Below are 21117 nucleotides of genomic sequence, written 5' to 3'. Positions count from 1 at the left end.
GTCAGTCTGAAGCAACCCTCCTCGATGCAGCCTTTGTTCGTAGCCAATGTTCGCAGCCAAGCATGGGCTGGATCCTTGGGAAGCTCTGTGAACGTTGGCTGTCCTGCAGTATTCAACCTTTCTAAATATCCAAGACTTATTGAGCAGCAAGAAAAGTTCCAATTGTAAGCTTTTATATCTGCTTACAATCATAGCTGCAATGAGTTGCTGTAAGTCGTTGATCTGTAGATCGATCGCGCTGGGGTGCATGTATGACGTCGTTTACCGAGCTTTTCCCGCTAAATCCGCGTCGCTAAACGGTAGCCCGAAAATAATTCATCGTGCCTGGAGAGCTTGTGCTCAATAGCTTCGTGAATCTTCAAAGACATTCAAATCCTTGACCCTTCGGACATCCACCCCAACAACATACCGGCGCTTGTCTGACACCGTGGCTAACACCATCGCCTTTTTCATACGCGTGTCGGCAACATAACTTTTCACCAGCCACGCTCATCGAGACGACTTTGCCCACACTATCACCAATCGATCATGCGATAGCACCCTTAAATACTGACTGACAGAGCGCTCCCCCCCGTCGCCCAACATGTCAGTCAGCCCAGCGCCCTCCCTCCAACTCGCGGAGTATCTCGAGAAGCTCCCCGGCACGACCTTCCGCAAGCTCTACCAACAACCCTCAACCGCGTTCGCCATCTTCCGTCGCATGCTCCCGCACCTCGGTTTGTCACCACAACCACTACGCCCGCCCAATCTCTAACACCCCCCTAGCAAAGACGTTTGTCATGCGCATTCTCTACTCTCCTAAGCCCATACTCCTCAGCGATCTAGATGACTGGGTGAAACCAAGCCATAAGCGGCAGAAAGACCAGGCGTTATCGATCCTGCGCGTTCTGCACATCGTTTCGATCACGGCGCCTTCGAAGGAACGACCGCAGGAAATGCAACTTACTACGAACTTTAAACTATCCCTTCGACTCGCGCTATCAGGCGGTGGTACACACAACTCCTTCGGTGTGCCGTCAACACTCCAAATCCCCCCCGAAATCGACATCGCCTTCCTCGATCGCTACGCCCGAAAGAAATGGGAAGACATTCTGCACTTCGTCGTATCTAGTGTTGGCTACAAGAGCGCCGGCGAGTCTTCTGGACCGAATAAGAGCGTGAAAGAACTCCTCGTCGCGGGCCGTCTCGTCGATCGTAAAGCAAGCGGCAGCGTTGGTATCACACAAGCTGGTTTTACCTTTTTGCTGCAAGAAGCCAATGCGCAAGTATGGACGCTGCTGTTGCTTTGGCTGGAGGCTATGGAGGTGAATAAGATGGCTGGGCTGGAGGCTACAGATATGCTCTCGTTCCTCTTCGTACTCGCCAGCATGGAACTTGGTCGCGCGTACGACACGAATGCGCTGACAGAACAGCGTAAGAACATGTTACCCTCGCTTGTCGACTTTGGGTTGATTTACATCCCTAACCACAAACGATCCATGTTCTTCCCGACTCGTCTGGCTACAACCCTCACTTCGAGCAGCAATAGTCTTCGCAGCATCAGTGATGGCGTTGCAGCCGCTACGGCAGCTGCTCTTCAACCAGGCCAATCCGGCGCACCAGGCGGAAGCGTGACCGCCGCTAATACTGAGCAGCGCGGCAGTGTGATTATCGAGACCAACTACCGTATCTACGCCTACACTCAGTCAACACTTCAAATCGCCGTCCTGGCCCTCTTCACCAAACTCGCAATGCGCTTCCCCGACATGGTCGCCGGCCGAATTTCCCGCCAGTCCATCCGACAAGCCATTCAATTCGGCATCACCGCCGAGCAGATCATCTCCTACCTTTCCGCGCACGCACACGATCAAATGCACCGCACCGCGGCTCTCAACAATAAACCCGTTCTTCCCCCCACGGTAGTTGATCAAATTCGTCTGTGGCAGCTCGAAAACGAACGCATGAAGACAACGAGCGGATTCTTATTCAAGTCATTCGAGGATGATAGGGAATACAAAGATATTGCAAGATTTGCTGAGGAGGTGGGTGTTTTGGTGTGGAAGAATGATGCAAGACAGATGTTCTTTGCGAGCAAGCATGAACAGATTAGAGACTATATGAAGATTCGCAAGAAGACAGAATGAGAATATTTTCGCGAGATGGGAAAAAAGGGGGAGGGTAAGAGATCTACAGCATTGGAGTTTTTGGCGTCGACGGGATATTTAGAGGCGACTTTCCAAGTTATTTCCACTCGAAAGCCGGGGGCCAAGATGCGGTTGGCGTTGGATGTTACTACATTTCCGGCTAGAATTTGACTACAGTTCGTTATTAAGCCTGTATGCGACTTGAGCAATGTCTACAGGATCTCATGGCGATCTTCTCGTGGTGGATGGCAACAGGTTATTAGCCTTCTCAAGATAGTACTAAAGGATGTTCTCACCTGGGGTACAAGGAGACTTGAGACCCCAAACGGTATGCAAAAAATGAAAGCCTGGTCAAATCTTAGTATCTATTACACTTAACTCATCCAAATAGTCAAAGTTGAGGATTTGACATATCTTTCTATAACTGTCCATTTTAGGATCCCCGTCACTTGTAATTAAAGTCTCACTGTTTCTTTCACCCCTTGGCCGGGACACTCATCATAAGCATTCACATTCGCACCATAAGGTTACCAAGAATTCGATATCCGAAAGACATTAATTATTTCATAGCTACAGCATTACCTGCGTTCCTTCATGCCTCTTCAACCATGATACAAACTCGCTAATAAAAACAAACAGCTCGGGCTTCGACACCTTGCAACTTCACCAAGGAATAAATCGCTAACATAGAGGTGTACCACAATGCCAACTCTTGGCTGTAACAAGTCCCTTTCAACTATTATACACTTTAAAATGATCCAATCAGTGACTAGCGAGCTCAGAACAAAGCATAATCATGTGTGTCCGTGTTTGTCTTTTTACTCCAACAAAGGGCATTCAGTTGATGGAAACCCGCTTCCCGCGTCCTCTAGCCGCAGGGACGGGCTTCGCCTGTCTAGCAATTGGGACATGAGATTCGCTCATAGCTGGAAGGATTCGTCGTCCTCCTTTGTTTTGGTTTGTGCCAAAAAGCTTGCCCATCAGACTCTTGTCCTCCATGCGACCCCCCTGAGGGAGGAGTTGTGGCTTTCCCACACGACGGGCATATGACTGCTGCCAGGCTACCAATGACCGCCGTGCTTCGCTCGTGATACAAAGACTTTCGAGGTGTTGGAAGATTCGCAGGCATCTAGCATCCTTATTACATGGTGGGGTGCGAGGCTTTGTTCCAGTTAGACTTGTAAGTGCCGATGTGGTGGTGGAGTGGGAGAGGTGAGTCGGACGGGAGTTGACAGCCACGCGATCGGTGGTCATTGCGTGGTACTGAAAGGGGTTCCCAGGACTCGAGCCCGAGGGGGTAGCCTCCCCATTGCTGTATTCTTCGGCTAAGAAACGATCATGCAGAGAAACAAAGCGCCCAGACCAATATGCAGATGGTTGTGATGTGGTGATGTGCCTGGGGTCTGGTTGCACTTCTGTCGCCGTGGTGCCTGAGCTGCTGCTGGATCGAGAAACTAGAGTTGCTCGCGACAATCTAAGTCGTGAGGTAGTTGATGCGAATAAACTACTTGTTGAAGATGCAGACGTTTTGCGAGATGATGGGTCATCGGAATCGTGGGAGGCTGAGAGTTTAGAGTTGAGTGAAGATTGGGAGATGGATGTTTTAAGATCGCTCAAAACGGTCAATGTTCGTGACTTTGGAAGATGGCTTTTGTTCTTTTGAGAACCATCCTGGGGAGCATGTTCCGGGAGGGCTGACTTTTTATGGTCGGAGGGGGGGAAGTTCTCGTCTTGGACCGTGGATTCGAAGCTCAAGTCCTCATAGATAGACTGGAATGAGCTGGTTGTGGGCAAAGGCTTTATTGGGGCAGCACTCGAAAGGTACTGATGCGAAGATGAAGTAGTGAGGCCAGGCTTCGGGGAGCTAAGGGTTCTCTTTGTTGTGGGCAGATGAAATTTTGTTGTCGGTATGCGGGTCTTTGTTGAAGTCGAACAAGAGGCTGCGTTCAGATTGCAACTCGAAGTTGCAGTCAGCCCAGACCTGGCAACAGTAGGGGGACTAGCAAGTGATCCATGTGCCGAGAAACTAGCAGAGATTCGTCGAGTTGCTTTCCTAGCTTCAACGTTTTCTTTGTCTGACAATGACTCGTCTGAACCGCTGCAGTCTTTGATGGTGGGAACAATGATGAGGGTTTCACTTCGAGTGAAGTCGGGACCTCGAGAATTCTTGACAGGTCCAATTGGACCAGAGATAACAGGACGCTTCTTCTTTCCTCGTGAGAAGACATTGGATAGGGTGGATAGACGAGGTCGAGAAGAGGATCTCTGGAATCCAGTGCTGTTTCGAAGAGCCTCCATTGTTGTTGTAAGTCGAAACGGAAGCTAGAGACGGGATGATGGATTTGTTATTGTATTAGATGAGCTCTCCTTCTTCAACTTGCAACAAGAACCAATGACCCAGAGGCGGAAGAATCGAGAGCAGGATAGCTCGAAAAAGAATTAAGGGTAGCGAAGGTCGAGAAGCCAAAACGGCTCCAAGGAAGTAAGTGCGTGCTTCTTTGACTAACTCATCGAAAGCGGATTCAAAAGTGATCCACACAGTGAAGCGTATTAATAGTCTGTATTGAAATTGTTCCTAATTATCTCTCCGGAAGAGAGGGAACAAGTGAACGTTGTTGTGGTGTAGACGACCGGCAGCAAGGAGAAGGACCAGAATAAAGAATCGTTCGTAGAACATGACGCTGGGAACAGTAAAGAATGGGACAGTATTGAAGAAGGATGGGAATATTAGCGATTGTGTGTTTGTTTTTTGGACGCGTTGCCTGGAGACGTCTGGTTTGTTTTGTTGTGTTGTAGTGAAGTTTTGCCAGTGTCAGTGTTAGGTCAAGCTTTGCGCTTTGACAGTGATGAACAGTTGACAGTTGCATCACCTGCTTGCGCAAGAGGAAGTCGTTCCCCCCGGGGCAGTTCTTCCCCCTACCTTTTAGAGGAGCTACTTCTGTTATTATCACTAAAATAGCAAGCCGGGTAGGAGCTCATCGTGGTCTTAATATCGAGTGGCTGTCTATTCTTTGTCTAAAGCTTCTTATCCAATGCATCGTCTTCGTGACAACCATCTCAACACCGTCTACAAATATCCATTTGTCTCTCCATTTGTGCTCCCATTACAAAACTCATCATTCCATCCATTGATCTCAAACTCAAACTTGAAATCGCCTTCTCCCTTAGGCACCGCATTGCCATTTCCATCCCAAAGCGCCCTCTCCACCATGGTGACATTACCCTCCCAATCGACCAGAACCACAGTCTGTCGCTGGGTGCCGTACATGCCAGTCTCGAACCCCATGATAGGTGTTGTACTGGGATCCGGTCGACCTTCGGACATCAGCTCTTCAGCAGCTGCTTGATCATCTGTCCATTCACCGGGTCCTTTCGCCATTGCCGCTTCCATTGCCTTTCGATGCTTTTCGTCGCCGATTAAGGGGATGAAGACACTCTTCTTGAGCTCGTGGATATATTCGACAAGACTGGCGTTTTCGTTCCTGGGTAGTGTGTCGTAGCTGAGAACATCAAAGAGGTCCGAAACAAAGTCATCCTTGCTTTTCTTGTCGGATACAGATTTATCGATAGCTTCTCGGAAGAGCTTCTTTCCTATGGCGATCTTGGGCCATTCGTCTTGTTTCCCTGTCGCATCGAAGGCTGTGTTGCTCAGACCCCAAATCTCACCGCGCTCTTTGGCGACGATGGGCACCTCTTCGACGTTACCCGCCCGGTTGCTTACAATCGCAATACCTTGAGTCTGCTTCCTCAGCTTGCCGCAAACCATGGAAAAGCCGCCGACGCCCTTAACGCCGTCGTTCTTGACCAGTTTGTGGACGCTGTCCTTGAGGCTCTCTTCTGGCGGTGTTCCCAACCAGGCGGTGACCATACCGCCGCGGCTTTTGGCAGCATGAATAGGGTGGTTCTGGTCCTGAACATCTGTTTCTCGGTAATTGGTGAGTACGGCCATCAGACCGTCCTTGCTAATGCCCATCCATGTTCCTTTCTCTGCTCGTTGAAGATCCCGTGATGATAAGACTGGTCGACCAGATGTACTGTGAGTCCACCAGTGAGGCCGCGATGTAGGTCTAAGAATGAACTCGTCCCGATTATCGATGGCAATTAATGCATAATCGGGATGCGCAGTAGTGAGAAGTACGATGCACATGGCTTTGGTGGCTTTCCACTAATAAATATGTGTGTCTTGCTTTGTTGCAGTATGATTCGGAGACTTTGTCTGTTCCTGTAGTGATGTTGAAGGTTGTTGACGCAAGTGGCATTCATAAATGTTGAACCTGTTGAATAGCTTACAGTGGGGGGGGGGATCAGCGCCTTTAAGCTTAAAGACCCCCTAATAAAAAAGTGCCTTGGCGTGTTTGCCTCGTCATGACAAACACGTCAGTTTCCCCTACTACGTGTCGTGTTCCTGAGTTGTCCCTCGGTAAGATAGCGTCCCTCACTTGAGTTAGATGCCGAAATGATCTGATGTCGCGGCTCACGGGCTGCGGCGGTCGGCTTCGGGATGTCGCCCCCAGCCCCAGCGAGTTGCGCGGGGAATGGGAATGGGAACAGCTGAGGCTTAGAACGTGGGATGACAGGGCGTGACAATCCCACGTGAAAGACGCCTGATATTTTGTATGAATCCTTGCTTGTTTAGATCGATCCAGATTGCCGGGGGTCTCCGGTCTCAGATCCTTTCTATTTGTGACTTTGTGTCTGACAATTAGTCGCCTTATTAATCATCACTTGAGATCACACCACCCTCAACCATGATATGCTGTTTGTGTTTGACATCAAGGGAACAATCATTCGTGGGCAAGAAAATGTTTTATTTTGTGAAGCAGAGTGCAATTCCCTCTACAATTCGATTACCAAACATGTAGTTGTTTTTGCTCTTTAAACATAATCGTTGAGCATTGCTATTTTTAGTTACCCGTGTAAGTGCCTATCATTTGAACCTCGACAGAGACGCCGATTACATGACACCAGAGTCAAGGCATGCCGGGCTTCGTGTTACACTACGAAAAATCACACGTGATATTCTTTCCCAAGTGAACTCTTCGAAACGCGACTGGCGTTACCTCACAATTGCAAGATTGATTAAGTGAGGCAGGGTGTGGCATCCACAGGCAATGCAACGACGGTTCTTAAAGGTGGGCCCAGATGGGCTGTCAAGAAATATGCCACTCCCGTGAGCGTTTCAAAATGCGTGCGCATCAACTGTATAAATCTAAAGGTTATAATGAGTATCTGGCAATTCGTTGGTCAATCCCTTTTTTGGTTTCGGAACGCGCGCATTTTCGGGGGTAATTTGAACTATAATGAAGCCATGGCATCTCGTCTAAGTCGTGAGCCTCAACGATATGGGTCCTCATCAATTTCGTATCATGGCCATGATTTTCGTATCAAGTGGGACTCCTCATATTCTCCGTAGAAAGATTGATTCTCAATGATGCACAGTGGTTCGTATAATACTTGTAATAATGTCAGCATGTTGAACAACAAGCCACTCATTGCTATGACCCTCACAAGAACAGCATGCTCGGTCAAATAGGGCCTTGGTAGGCAGCAAAATTCTCATAGTGACTTTCTAGGGGAAGTTATATGGTTCAACTAAAAGTCTGTAGGTGCTCTCATGTTTTCGTGTCTCCAACTCGGAGTGACATGGAAATGTGCTACCGATGCCCTGCCAGCAAGTACTCCTCTGGTGATCGTCTCAACTCGACCAAATTGACGCCAAGTACTCTGAATATCTCTCTGATTTGAAACAGCTTTGTTAGAGCGAGGGACATAAAGATCTCGTGAGTCGAAGCATGTAAATGCTATCATGTTCGTCTACCCCGCCAGAGTGGCGTTGTCTACGTGCGTGCGACTCTTATCCCAAGTCAAAAGCTTCATTTAGTTCAATATTATACAAGCTTTCATCTTGAGCTTTGGAGCTCAAGGAAAATATGATCATGGTTGCGTGTAGCAAAAGTTTATCCTCGGGGACAGGCGAATATCTTCATACTGTAGCCCCACTGACTCACTGATGATCAAATACTTTCTTCAAGAACAAGCTTAAATGGATTTGATACCCGCCGCGCAGGGGATACCCAATCATTTAAAGGGAACATTCGAGGATTTAGTATATCCTTTAGCATGGAAATGCGCGCAATATGACTGCCTCCTTCTCAGTGGTGATATCACCCCCAGCTTCACTTACGCACCAAAGTATACGATTTCCTCTTGATGAAATAACTTCCATGTCTTGATATGTCTTCCTATCTTTTTACTATAAATACGATGCAGTATCCTTGTCTTTATTATTTCTTCTCTTTACTCTTTATCACAGCGAAACATCTCGAGTTCCTCACTCTCAATCACATAAGAACATTTCGACTTCTTCATCTCTATCACTTCGAAACATTTCTACCAAATAGTAAGCCATTTTAACCATAAGCTTTCACGGGTAACTAACATAGATAGTATCACTTCACACTTGACACAGAAGTAAGCATATAGAATATCCACCCTGATATTAAACTTACTTCTAACCTGCCATCAAACACTATGTCGTGTTTTACACCAATCAACGCTCATGAGGTGCAAGAGAAGCGTGCTCAAGCCAGAAGATGCTACTGGTGTGTTGTCACGGGATCCGTGGAGGAGTGTTGCAAGCACGCTGAGGAGGCAGACGCAGACTTGCAGCACTGTCAAGGTGATGACGAGATGCAGCTTTGCGAAGAGGAAGCTGCAGTTCAGGAAGAGACGGAGGGGACCGTTCAGGCGGAGAATGAAGCTCCTTCTCAGGCGGCCGCGGAGCCACCCGTCGTCGAGGAAAGAGCCAGTATGGAAAGGGTCAGCAGGAGCGGCAAGGTCAACAATCGGAAGACATGCCCCATATGCAGCGGCAAGGAGTACAACATGAGCAACTTCACGGACCACATGAAGGTCCACAGGCTGGAAGTGTTGGGGGTACGAGCCCGTCATCCTTGCGAATGCTGCAAGGACCCCAGACAGTGTCTCGTGGCTCCTATTCCCCTGGATATCGAGACGTACTCCTGCATATGTTGCCTCAGGGCCCATAAGAAATGCAGCTTCAATGGGCTTAAGGGGCGGGGTGAGAAATGCAAGCCTGGAGTACATCCCGCTCTGGAGCGCCGAATAGATTTGTAGTTTGGTTTCTGTGGTTCAGTAGTTGGAGTTATTGTGGTCTGGGAGTTTAATGGTTCATGGAGAAAATGTTAGAAAGGGATAGGAGGAAAGTGTCTTTTGGCTTTTCTTATTACCATGGTTTATAGCATAGTAATTGATCCGATTTATGGACGGGACACGAAGCTTTCTTGATGTCAATGAAAATGTTCTAAGTTGTTTTCTTACTCCCTCAAGTCATTCATCTTTTGCCCCCTTCTAATCGTTCAGTCCAATTTCTATGTCTACATTGATCTCGTAGCACCACATCGAGTTGACACTGCGACATGCAGCTTTACTACGCCGGTTGACCTGATTCTATAGAATACCTCAGCAGTGATTCCAATTCTGTAGTATAACCTACCGGCGACTGCTCCGGTCCTAGAATCTCACTCGTATTGCATGTTTATATGGCAGTGTACTACCTCCTTAAGGTTTAGTGAAGGGTAATAGACTGGTACTTTAGTAACCCCTACGTTATCTACTAATCTAGTAACAGAACCTCCGATCTTCAAAGCTTTCTGAATCTGAAAACCTCGTTTCCGGAGTAGCTAGCTACCAAGACATCTGCAGGCGTTGTCTTGGTAAGGTTTTTATGTGCATATTTGTAGAATTTAGCAACAAACAAGACGTTTCTATTCATGTTCCTGATGCGGTAACCAATTCAGAGCTTGAGACATGTTCTAGAAGGATTTAAACTTTATTTAGACCGAGGTGGGCTTATATGTCTCTAGCTAAAACTTAACGCCAACGTCATACAGAGTGACCTTGACAGAAGCAATTATTAAGTGCAGAGCGGCTGGCTACCCTGCCTAGCTACAGGGCAACTGGCAGGACTTAGACTTCAGAAGTAATGTTACTAAATCTTACATTTGTTCAGTTTCGTTACTGCAAGATTGACGGCTTCTGGATGAATCATAAAGCTTAGTTTCATGACAGTGTGGGGATATGCTGCTTTGCCTCATCGCTCTGTATTAATGTTCTTGGGAATTCGGTAGGTCGTGAAAGTCTGAACCGACGCATCGCCTAATTTCATGAGGATGCATGCCATCGGCGAGAACTGCCCCTGGGGCTCTCGTGTATCTGTAAAGCTCGAAGATGATGGCTGAGAAGTTGGCTAGCAGTCTTTTCAGCCAAAGGGCTTGACCACCCTCCTTCGGGCAAGATACTGAGAATGAGCGACTTGATACAAATAAGTCTAACCAGGCGTGATTGATTGCGACTCACCTGGCTGTATTGTGACTTAAAACCCCATCCTCTCGATAACCTGGCTGTACAACCCTAAGAGCTTCTCCAGTTTTGCTGTTATACGGCTTGGCTCTTGAAGTTTTTATGCTCGAAGAAATTATGCCAGGTCTTTCGGACATGCATTGGGGCTGTAGAGATCTCTTGGGAGACATTCATTGGGATGCATACTGTGGATCTCAGGGTTGTAAAGCCTTGCTTGCATCCTCAAAGTGTGCAACTCGTCAGTCTTCTCTTATCTACAGGCGCAGGACCACCCACAAAATCGATATCCATAGACTCGCCTCCCGTGCACAACATTCCCCTGACGCCTGGTGTATCTCGTACACAAAGTACGAGTGATGTAGAAAAGGCGGTATGGTAGTGCACCGTCTTGGTGGTGCTGCTTCCGATACTTTGTAGAGATTGCCGCCGTATTTGATGAGTATATGGTTATTGGTTTATATTCTATGTGCATGTTAATGAAAGGGACAGAACCTAAGGAGGAGAGTTGCGGCATGTAGGGTGGCCTTGAAACATTTGTCGGCATGAGTGCGAGACTCCAAGAATTTAAGACTAATATCAGCTGAGAAACGACAGCGAGAGACAGAGTAATATGAGTCGCAATGCGTCGAGACATTGAATTAGCAGTAGATTCACTCATGGCGAGCAAGAGTATATACATATATATCTTAGGATAAGAAGGAAAGGAATGAAAAGGCAGGCGAGGGAGAAGAGGGAAGCGGGAGGCCCTGACATTATATAGACGGGCGGCCATATGGATTTTTTATCTATCTCTATTTGCTATATACAAATTTAGACAATATTGGGTAATTAGTTGACACAGTACGACGAGTTTTATCGTAGTTTGTTAGCTCTGTCAGACAATATCGCAGATTGTTCTGGCCAAACCAATAGGGAGAGCAACAGCAGCAGACCTTTTTTGCAAACAGCAAAGCCAATCAGCTTCATCCACATTCACGATGAAACTACACATTATCAGTTTCAGGATTTGGTTGCGATTGTACGGCATTTTCATTCAAGTGACTGTCTCGTCACCATTCCTTGCGCTCATAACAACTGCGATATTGGCTGTTTGCACCAAAACCACGGCCGAAAAAAAAAACCAATTGTCGCAAATTTTGATTTATTTTTTACTTCTTTTACTATTTACACCCAAAATGCACCAAAGTTCAAACGTATACAACCCCGATTTCCTCGTGTTTTCCCTACCGTGTACAATCATATCAAACCCAAACATCAATCACCTCATCTTCCTTCCGTATACAGAACAGCCGTGAGAGTCACTTGCGGAGTGGAGACTTTGGTTCCGCAGAAGACCTCCTTCGCGTTCCGGGCTTCTTCTTCGCATCACCATTCGCACCTCCATTATCCTTTGCCTCCTCCAGCGCTTCAAGAACAGCAGCCTGATCGGATCTAAGAACCACGCCCTCGGCGATGACTTCATCACGGCAGACGAACTGCGGAAACAGAATCGCAAGGACCGTCGGTTTAGGACTTCCCTTCGGCTTGCGAGCGTTGCCGACATCATAGTCGTCATACTGGCGCGCACCTCGAGAATCTTCCTCATCGGGCATCTCTGCAGTAATCATGTCGCGGGAGCGCTGCGCATCGGCCCAAAGTGCAACAGCCTGTCTGAACAGCGTCGGGACGGCATTATAGAAGCCAGTTTGCTTGTACGCCACGACAAGCGGGTGCAGTGTGCTTCGCACCTCGTTGCTCGCTTTACGCACAATGTCCTCTTGGACCGTCTCAGTTTGCTCGGAATCAGAGAGGGACCCGAGAATTTGAGAGCGATATACTGTTTCTCGTCGCTCGTCCCCTTTGAAGAAGCCCAGCATGCTAGATGCAGTGGCCCTCATGTCACTAGCGACGTAGAAGGGTACAAAGACATAAGATAGGAGTGTTTCCGCGATGACAGCGTCAGCGGCAGCACAGCGCATCTTGGCACTTGCTTTGGTGGTGCGAGTTGAGAGTGGGATCTTGGGGAAGCGGGCATGGAGTTCCTGGATCTCACTTGCAGAGTCCTAATAATCGTCAGTATGATTCAGAGAGCGCGAACGCGAAGACCTACATGTGCGCCATCGTGGTCGTTGAAATACTCATTGACAAAGTCGTGAACCTTTTTCGACAACTCCTGGAGACCAGATCGCCTGTGCCCGTTAGTTCAACCCATTTCCTATGGATCAATTACTCACAACTTCTTAACCTCCTCAGTTCCAAAGTCTCGCAAAATACCCTCACCCAGATCACTCTGCGCCTGCGTCAACTTCTCCTTGCATCCTTTCAACTCCTCAATGTTAGCCTCCATCTGCGATTTCTGCAACTCGCACTCCGCATTCATCTCTCTAATCTCAGAAGCGTGGCTCGTCAAATGCGCCTCCGCAGCCGCCAGGTTCTGCTTCAAATTCTCAACCTCTCCCTCCTTCACCTCCGCAGCAGCAAGTTTCTCCCTCGCTTCTTTGACCTCTTTCTCCATGGCTTCAACGGCTGCCTTATTAGACTCATAAGTTTTATACTTCTGCTCAAATTCTGCAAAGAGTGTTTCTGTCTTTGCACTGGCCTGAGCTTTGTGGTCTGAGAACTCTCGCACGATCTTGTCGTTAAATTCGCGGAGACGCTTGTTCTCGCCCTGTTTGGCTTCGAGTTCTTGCTTTAGAGCTTCGCGCTCCTCGGCCGATTTCTCAAAGTCTTCGATTGAGCCGACATCTTTGGAGACTTCCTTCGCTAAAGCGAGGAGTTGCCATAATTTGGTGTTCTTGGTAGGTGTCTTTTCAGCCGTGCCATTGCCATTAGTATGGCCATTGACCTTGACCTTTGTATCTGCCATGATTGCCTGAAGAATGAAGTATCAATTTTATCGCTAGAAACGGTCGACATTTTAAATTCGTCGCTAAATACACGATCGGGGATTCTCAATTTGAGGCCATCGCAGAGCCTCATGGTCCTTTCGTGGGCTTGAGGGACAACTCATCAGCACACCACCACACCAGTCAATTAAGCAAGTCATCTTCCACCCCGCCCATTCCTCCTACTGGTTCGTTTCCAATCGTTGTGTCCAATCCTCGAAATATCAGGGCTGAAGGGCGTTACACAACACGCGGGGTAACCCCAATGACATTGAGCCTTTCAGCACCATCATCGTCTGCAGAGTCGAGCCTCAAAGCAAAAGTCGTCGCAGTAGCCTATTAAGGTGTTTCTTGCTGTGTGACGGTGAGCGCATTGTTCGGACAATTGGCTATCGACGGTTCGGTATGCGGTCACCTTGCGATGAATTGCCTGAGGCCCTTTGCAGCATTAGCCTAGTCTTGCGCTTCCTTTTCCTTCTCCTTCTCTTTCTTTCCCTTGTGTTTCTTTCCCTTATCTTCCTCCTTCTTGTCCACCCCCTTCATCTCACCCCTGCCATCGCTGAGCCCAGATTTGTCGAATAAATGAAGCTCGACAGATTGAGGCACACCACCAAGGACAGGCTTCGGCAAGACTTGCTTGTGAACGCTGTACCAGCTCTCCTTGTCCATGAGCTCAAAAAGGACTTCTTCTGATTCGTGGCGAGGCTTGGTGGCTAGGAAGACTTTTGTAGTAAATGGTTCGCCTTCCGGAAAGTAGGTCAGATTTGCTGCATGAATGGCTGAGAGCGTTTCGACGAGTGCTGGGAGCATGTCGACATTGTAGGTACAGTCGCTGAGCATCACGAGATCCCAAGGTCCAGATCGAACCTCGGGTCCAAAGCGACCTTGTCTGCCCTCCTCCCAGTCAAGATTTTCGTAGAGCATTCGAACAGGGTTCTCTTGGAAGCGTAGATGAGAGTTTTCCAACCTCTTCATATTAGATCTCGCGCGCTCCTCAGCTTCTGGTAGATCGGTCATGAGAATAGTGCAGTCGCCACCTGAGGGCTGCAGTCGGGGGTACACAGCGGCGAGCCCAACACCCAAGATACCCACACCGCAACCCAATTCCAACACACGGATCGACTTCTGGCGGCTGAAGATATTCTTCATTGTTCTCATGCAGGGGTTTTGGCTAGACTCGCTATCGGGAGCAGTCTCGATACCTGCAAGTGCACACGTCGCTATCACGCCTCCATCCCAAATGTGACGCGCAATACTCTCACCGATCTCCTCCTCAATCTCAATCGTTCCCAGCCCCTCAGGTGTGTCGTTCAGTTGAAGTCTTCGAATAGACACAGCATTGTCTGCGGGTGTGAGAGTTAAAGGCACCCAAGCTGGCATGACAGCGCCTTTCTCTGCAGCTTCCTTCCGATACCGCATCTTCTCAGCCGACAAGGCCAGAATGCGAGGGACGCTTTCGGCAGTATGAACAGGTTCTGATGCCCGAACGCAAACATGGACTCTCATTCCAGATTCGAGAGCTCGTTCGAGAGCGACGGGCATTTCCAACGCTGGCTTTGCAACGCGCATGCCAGGTTCCCAGTCAAGATGTCCAGGATCTGAGAGGAGCCATGTTGAGCTTCCTTCGGGAGAGGCGGCGATGGCAACAACTTGGAGGTCTAGAAACCTCTCTGGGAAGAGAAACGAGTCGCCGAGGTCTGTTGTGATGGTGAAGAGCAGCTGGACCAGGGTGCCGCGGCGGTTCTTAATCACCTTGGGTGGCCCCAGGAATCTGACATAGTGCATTGTGACGTGATGAGTCTTTCAATAACTCAGAAAGGGCCCGGATATCTCTGTGTTGATTCGACCCCAATTGACTTGTCAGGTGTTGTAACTTTTGTCGTTCTTGTTGTTTATTGAGCCTCGGGTTGAGCTGATCAACCCAGCCTCTCGCATGAGGTGATGGGGAATTTTGACCAGCTACTGCACGCTTAGTCATCACCGCTGCATTCACATGAATCCAATCTTAAGTGAAGCGGACTGTTTGCAATTATACAAGATGTTTTAAAAATGTCATAGGTTGTAAGAATTGAAGCACTAGAGGGAGTCCGCTGTTTCTTTAACTACAAGTTAACTGATAAGCACTTTGTGATGCTGTGAAATTTGATAGTCGCTTCACAAACATTTTACCATCAATCAGCTCCATCGACGCATTTGAAGGCCATACCAACCAGCTGAAAAAAAATGACAAAGACTTGAAGATAACTTCTGGGTTTATAAGAAAACCCCCCCAATTATCTAAGATAGGCTCTAAGAGGATGATGTTGAGTCGATGTTAAACATCATCTTTGCAGTGGAAAGTTACCTACCCGAGACTTTGTCTACACTTCCAGGTGCCAGTGCCACCAGGTGGTCAGAGAAGAGGAAACATTGAAGTAGTTAGAGACATATGAGGTAGAATTAAACATGGCTGCCAATTAAGTGATTGTTTTACGTTTAATCAGGACTCAAAGTGGATAAAGCCCATGCCCTGTTAATCACGTCTTAACGAACCGATCACGCGTTATATATATCCTGAACTCAACTCTCGCAATAACACATTCGCAACACCGCGAAACATCACTGCAATGTCTTCTACCACCGAGAAGGATGGAGATCAGCTACGCGGTATCCTACAGACAAAAACCTGGTTCGGGTTCGATCTAGATGATACTCTACATGAATTCCGCAAGGCCAGCCGTGCAGCAACCACGAATGTTCTCACCCGCATTGCCAACGAAAATCCATCAACAACGCTCCAAGACCTTCAAACTCAATACGGAATCATTCTCAAGAAAGGAACCGCTAATGCATTCACTGACGGAAAGACCTCACATGACTACCGTCGCGCTCGCTTCGCTGCTACACTGAGCCATTTTGGATTGAGTCACGATAGTGTCGACGAACTTCTAGAGGACTACGAGCGTGTTCTTGTGGATAACTTGACACTCAAACCAGGGACCATTTCTCTTCTTGAAGCAATCAAGGCGTCCGGAAAAAAGATTGCTGTTATCACGGAAGGGCCGCAGGACGCACAGCAGCGAGCAGTAAGAGATTTAGGCGTTGACAAGTACATCGACTTTCTAGCGACTACAAACTTCTTCGGTGTGGCCAAGATCGATGGACTTTTCGGCAAGGTACTTGATCATCTGAAGATCAGACCGCAAGATATCGTGTACATCGGCGACTCGCAGGAGCGCGATATCGAGCCTGCTTCCAAAGAGGGGATACTCGCCATTCACTTACACGAAGCTCAAACAGCGCCACTTGTAGTACAACCTCCCAGCATCAACTCACTCGAGGTACTAGCCAAGCTCATCTAACCTCTGCTGCACACATGTCTGAGACGAGACATGCTCGTAACCGTCGACAAAACACCGCGTTACAAGGCTGAGAGAAATCTACCCGCACATATGTAGCTCAATCGATACACCCGTCAAACGTGTCCGTCTCTCACAGGATAGTCCCGACTTTTCTTGATCACGACAACATGCTGCGTCTAACAAACAAATCAGACAAGTGCAACGTTTTGTGCAACGTTTTGTGCAACGTGAAGCTTTTTCAGCTGATGTCGTACATAATCATCCCACGACACTGGGCCGAGACATCCAAGTATCATTGAGTTCTACAACAGGTTATATCTTGCTACTTGAGAGGCTGGACTTAGCATTCTATAATTATTTACTGCACACTCAGCCTTGTATGCACTGCTTACGTTGTGCATATTTTGTCGGGGTTACCTTACTCAATTCCTTCTGCAGGCTGAGCCTCGCAGCTTAGGTATGAATCCAGCCTGTGAGTGTTACACACCTGTCATCCCAGGATGTAATCACGGCTACACGCATTGCAATAATCCCAACCTCCCTCACGGGATGACGGGCGTCTTAGACGCTGGCGCACGGGGGCACTTTGCCGGGCACAAATCACATCACATCGTGGTGTGGTATCAAGGTTACAGTTGGGGGTTGTTCACAGAATAGAAATGTGCTCTGTAGAACCCCAACATGCAAATATTTCTAGACTGGGATAATTTTCTCACTGCGACCTCAATCGAGACCCCCCCTATCGTCTTATCACATCACATTGGATCACATGTGCCTCTCAGATGCAAGATCCAGCATATCAATCTGGCCCCCAACCTCTCTTCCCCTCCTCTACCCTCCATATGCCACACGTGGTAAAAACCGCGAAAAAAGAAAAAGCAAGGTAATTCACGTCTGCACTCATTGGTCTCGTAGCCGCTCGCTGCACCCACACCACCACTAATCCTCTCTCAGTAACAGCCTTCACCCACGAAAAAACCTTTTACTAAGTAGAAAATGGCTGATTGTGACGGTCTCATACATGACAGAGTTCACTGTCCAGCAAAAACTCAAGATACGGCATTCCCATTCCCGGAACAACGTCTAACGCCTCAAGCTTCTAGCTCAACTTTACGAGTCAAGGGAAGGATTCATTCCACAAGGTCCCCAACACCATTTCTCAACGGCATCTCCACCTTTGTTTGATCTGAAACCCACTGATTCCAACGTTTAGCTCCCTCCACCTGCAAGTCATTCTTTCAAAGTTTCACACATTCCAATGCCCCGAGCCCCCAACGCGAGTCGTGCAAACTGGCTGAAACAAAGCCTCAAGTCCTACGGTAACGATCGCTGGTCAGGTGTTCATCGTCAAATCTTGGAATATCCCAGTAAATTACATCACAATCATGTCAACCAATCCTTCAAAAGTAAATGTCTGTTGCTTCAATTCAAGGGCTCTTGAAACTGCATGACGCATGAGTTGTCCAGGGGTTGCTTGGCCATGACCTCATGCCGGATCGTCCATTCACTAACCCACGTTGTAAAAGTAAAGTGCCTCAAACCAAGCCATTTGCGTTTATACCCCTCTCGCTCTTACGCGGGGTTCGTTAAAACGGAAACAAGAGGGGATAATCATGTCGAAACAGGATCAGGAAGTTGTATCACCAAATGCGGTACGGTACATGCACCAGACGATATTGGGAGTCAGTCAGTCACATCAACTTCAACGACATCACGAAAAACAGAGACAATTGTGTAGATAGTTTGCGATTTTTTTGCCTAAATATTAAAATAATCGAAATCAAAAGTATCCATCTTGAAAGTGGTATAACCAATCCATAACGCCCCCAACCCCTCCTCATAGGTCTAATGCATGAGGACATTGTTTCCATCCATCAATGAGGAACGTTAAAGACGTCAGTCAAATCCTCCAGATTACCGTGTAGTAGCCTTCCGTTCTAAGTGTCAATCACTTTTGTTATCCTAACGCGCGCTGATCCCAAAAGACGAAATAATAATATCCAAGCTCCAAAACAAAAAGAGTAAAATAAGAAATCGGAGTCTGTCGCTCCTTGTCATCACTCAAGATGACTCGCTTGCTCCCCCTCGCCAACTGCTCGCGTCATTCCGAACGGAAAAAACACTGGGTATCTCGAATTGGAAGAAAAAGAAGCCCCCTTGATATCGATCCCCTCCTCCGCGCGCGCGTTTGCATTGCTGGTGGTACAGGTCGCCCCATGAGTCTTGGTGTCTTTGTTTCGATTGCCAAGTCAATAAAAAGAAATCGCTTCCTTGGGACGAGGTAGAGATGTCGTAAAAGAAAAGATGGAAATCCTTGTGGTGGGTATGAGTGTGTGTCCAGGAGATCCGGGTAATAGTGGTAGTATACAACGGGTATGGGTATCCAGTCCGGCGAGCTTTGGTAAATGTCACTGGCCGGTATCATAGGATCCTCAGGTATAGGTATGGTATGGTAGAGGTAAACAGAAACAATCCAGGGGTCCAATGGATGATCCGCTCATTTGGTAGGGTTCCGGAGAATTTCTTCACAGTTGGCGTCAAAGCGAAGGTTGAAGAGCCTCACGTTTTGCATAAACTTCTCCGTCTTGTCGAGCTCTCGGTCACGTCCAAAGAGGGTCTCAACAAATTCGACACCAGCATTCTTGCCAAGGCCAGCTTGCTTGCGCTTGGCAGCCTTGAGCATGGGGGCTTCACAAGCCTTGAGGAGGGATCGGAGCTTCTCAGTGAGGCGCTCACCGGCCTCAATGAACTCCTCAACAAGGTCACGGTTGTCAGGAGTGCGGACGCGACCAACTGTCTCCTCAGCTCGCTTGACCTTACCAGCGAGCTGAATGAGAAGCAGCCACATCTCACCAGCCATATCAGAGATGGGAGTGGCAGGACCTTGGTGGTAGACGGTCCAGTCATAGATCCACTTTCCGAGACTGTTGGCATCAAAGACACTACCTAGGAGAAGGATAGGCTCTTCGGCAGGGTCCCAGTTCTTGAGTGAGTATCCAGCAGGAATGCGGTGCTTGCGAGCATCGGCATCAGTAGCCTTGGGAGTAGAAGGGGTAGAGGCGGGCTTGCTGCGGTGTGAGCTAGCGGGACGGACAGTCTGTGGCCGGGGAGGGGGGACCGCGGTGGAGGATCGACGGCTGTGGCCGAAGCTGGTAGGAGGTCGAGGTTGAGGCTGAGGCGACTGGAAAGCAGAGGCCTGCTCTCGTGTGTAGTAGTCATCGTAGATAGCGGCGGTGGTAGCACCCTGCAGGTAGTCGTCGTAATTAGTGTACCGTCCCCGGTCATCATCAAAGTCTCGAGGTAGGAAAGCGGATTTGCGGTGATGATTGATCTTGGAGCGGGACTGTGCGGGAAGCACATATGTATGTCCCAGCGCCTCGATGATCTCGTCCTCGTCGGATTCTCCATATGGGGTGGAAGCCCGGACATAGGTAAATGAGAATCGGCGGTCGCGCTTGGAGCGCGGAGATGACTCGGAAGGCCTGCGCGACGAAGAAGTTTTGTGACTCACATCTGCCGTGCTATATTGCCCAATGCTGTTGTAGCGAGGCGAGTCCTTAGGAGGACGCGGGCTGAAGTCGCTAGCCTGAGAATAGCTGTTGAATCGCGAATGAGCCGCTCGCGTCGCTGGCCGCCTGGGGGTCGAGTCGGCCCAGGTCGGCCTCGGGGAAGGGGTGGGAGTTGCGGACGACATCCTCGAGTAGACGCTGTCGTAGTCGTGGATCGGCGTCGATCCAGGAGTTCGTGGAGATTTGTAACTCATGTTATTGTGTGGCGATGTCCAACTGACATCCGCTGTTTCCAGGGTTCAAACAACTGCTCTCCTCCCGAGCACCCGCAGTTGTTGGGTTGTCGTGTCGCTCGCGAGTTTTCGGAATTGTCTTCGTGTCTTTTTTTTTCTTGTGTTTTTCTAGTGAGTAAGTTGAGTTGGCTTGTCAGGAATGTCAAGACTGCATGCAAGCAGATTCAACGATCGAGATGCGCCGGGGAAGAGACGCCCAAGGGGAGGTGATGGAGTAGGCCCGTCACCTCGGTATGTAGTCGGAGGAAAAGAGGTTAGAAGATTCTTTTGCGACGGCGAACATGACCAATGGGTATTTTATCTCTCCTCAACTTGGAGGAATAGGCACCAGATCCCGTAGAACCTGGTAGTAGTGTCGAGAAGACGCTGGACACTTCGAGGGTCCAGAAGCCAAATGATTAATTGAGAAAAAGAGCGATGACGTCGATGCAACGACGTGCTGAATAAGTTTTGATGAACTTGTTTGGGGATTCAGAGTGATTGGCAAGCGCCAAGATACGTGAAAGAGAGGAGGAAAGGAGGGTGAGCGGGAAGCAACAGACATATATATTCTAAGATTTGTGTGTCTGGGTGTGGACACCTCACGTACCGCACCGACTCCCAAA

The 21117-nt window shown here is 48.5% G+C and overlaps 8 protein-coding genes across 8 annotated transcripts; 3 read left to right on the top strand and 5 right to left on the bottom strand.

Moving 5' to 3' along the window:
* Window positions 1-275: 275 nt before the first annotated feature.
* FOBCDRAFT_226820 (transcription factor Tfb2-domain-containing protein) lies at window positions 276-2525 on the top strand. The gene is made up of 2 exons (XM_031185819.3): window positions 276-716; window positions 766-2525. Exons 1-2 carry the CDS (start codon window positions 584-586, stop codon window positions 2121-2123), a joined length of 1491 nt encoding a protein of 496 aa, XP_031036954.1. The 5' UTR covers window positions 276-583; the 3' UTR covers window positions 2124-2525.
* A 435-nt stretch (window positions 2526-2960) lies between these two features.
* On the bottom strand, window positions 2961-4421 carry FOBCDRAFT_275932 (uncharacterized protein; the record flags this gene model as incomplete). The annotated part of the gene is made up of 1 exon (XM_031185820.2): window positions 2961-4421. The coding sequence occupies one exon, from the start codon at window positions 4419-4421 to the stop codon at window positions 2961-2963; it is 1461 nt and encodes a 486-aa protein (XP_031036955.2).
* A 652-nt stretch (window positions 4422-5073) lies between these two features.
* Window positions 5074-6691, bottom strand: FOBCDRAFT_226819 (NRDE protein-domain-containing protein). Its single transcript, XM_031185821.3, has one exon. The coding sequence runs from the start codon at window positions 6268-6270 to the stop codon at window positions 5191-5193; it is 1080 nt and encodes a 359-aa protein (XP_031036956.1). The 5' UTR covers window positions 6271-6691; the 3' UTR covers window positions 5074-5190.
* Window positions 6692-8654: 1963 nt separating this feature from the next.
* Window positions 8655-9260, top strand: FOBCDRAFT_203429 (uncharacterized protein; the record flags this gene model as incomplete). The annotated part of the gene is made up of 1 exon (XM_031185822.2): window positions 8655-9260. The coding sequence occupies one exon, from the start codon at window positions 8655-8657 to the stop codon at window positions 9258-9260; it is 606 nt and encodes a 201-aa protein (XP_031036957.2).
* Window positions 9261-11581: 2321 nt separating this feature from the next.
* FOBCDRAFT_262283 (uncharacterized protein) lies at window positions 11582-13369 on the bottom strand. The gene is made up of 3 exons (XM_031185823.3): window positions 12719-13369; window positions 12595-12673; window positions 11582-12547 (listed from the first exon to the last, which is right to left on the bottom strand). Exons 1-3 carry the CDS (start codon window positions 13348-13350, stop codon window positions 11804-11806), a joined length of 1455 nt encoding a protein of 484 aa, XP_031036958.2. The 5' UTR covers window positions 13351-13369; the 3' UTR covers window positions 11582-11803.
* On the bottom strand, window positions 13353-15317 carry FOBCDRAFT_226816 (putative methyltransferase-domain-containing protein). Its single transcript, XM_031185824.3, has one exon. It carries the CDS (start codon window positions 15152-15154, stop codon window positions 13823-13825), a length of 1332 nt encoding a protein of 443 aa, XP_031036959.2. The 5' UTR covers window positions 15155-15317; the 3' UTR covers window positions 13353-13822.
* A 658-nt stretch (window positions 15318-15975) lies between these two features.
* FOBCDRAFT_275927 (HAD-like domain-containing protein) lies at window positions 15976-16710 on the top strand (the record flags this gene model as incomplete). Its single annotated transcript, XM_031185825.2, has 1 exon — window positions 15976-16710. The coding sequence occupies one exon, from the start codon at window positions 15976-15978 to the stop codon at window positions 16708-16710; it is 735 nt and encodes a 244-aa protein (XP_031036960.2).
* A 2391-nt stretch (window positions 16711-19101) lies between these two features.
* FOBCDRAFT_43898 (uncharacterized protein) lies at window positions 19102-20646 on the bottom strand. Its single transcript, XM_054705133.2, has one exon. The coding sequence runs from the start codon at window positions 20471-20473 to the stop codon at window positions 19208-19210; it is 1266 nt and encodes a 421-aa protein (XP_054561108.1). The 5' UTR covers window positions 20474-20646; the 3' UTR covers window positions 19102-19207.
* Between the last annotated feature and the right edge of the window lie 471 nt (window positions 20647-21117).

Source organism: Fusarium oxysporum, chromosome VI (assembly GCF_013085055.1).
Source record: "Fusarium oxysporum Fo47 chromosome VI, complete sequence".
Classification (NCBI taxonomy): Eukaryota; Fungi; Ascomycota; class Sordariomycetes; order Hypocreales; family Nectriaceae; genus Fusarium; species Fusarium oxysporum.
This window is presented reverse-complemented; position numbering and strand designations above follow the sequence as displayed.

Excerpts from the sequence above, each read along its gene's own strand:
- FOBCDRAFT_226820 (XM_031185819.3), top strand. The coding sequence starts at position 584 with ATGTCAGTCAGCCCAGCGCCCTCCCTCCAACTCGCGGAGTATCTCGAG. Across the intron at positions 717-765 it reads TCGCATGCTCCCGCACCTCG|CAAAGACGTTTGTCATGCGC; the intron begins GTTTGTCACCAC and ends ACACCCCCCTAG.
- FOBCDRAFT_226819 (XM_031185821.3), bottom strand. The coding sequence starts at position 6,270 with ATGTGCATCGTACTTCTCACTACTGCGCATCCCGATTATGCATTAATT.
- FOBCDRAFT_262283 (XM_031185823.3), bottom strand. The coding sequence starts at position 13,350 with ATGGCAGATACAAAGGTCAAGGTCAATGGCCATACTAATGGCAATGGC. Across the intron at positions 12,674-12,718 it reads ACTGAGGAGGTTAAGAAGTT|GCGATCTGGTCTCCAGGAGT; the intron begins GTGAGTAATTGA and ends TAACGGGCACAG. Across the intron at positions 12,548-12,594 it reads ACGACCACGATGGCGCACAT|GACTCTGCAAGTGAGATCCA; the intron begins GTAGGTCTTCGC and ends GACGATTATTAG.
- FOBCDRAFT_226816 (XM_031185824.3), bottom strand. The coding sequence starts at position 15,154 with ATGCACTATGTCAGATTCCTGGGGCCACCCAAGGTGATTAAGAACCGC.
- FOBCDRAFT_43898 (XM_054705133.2), bottom strand. The coding sequence starts at position 20,473 with ATGAGTTACAAATCTCCACGAACTCCTGGATCGACGCCGATCCACGAC.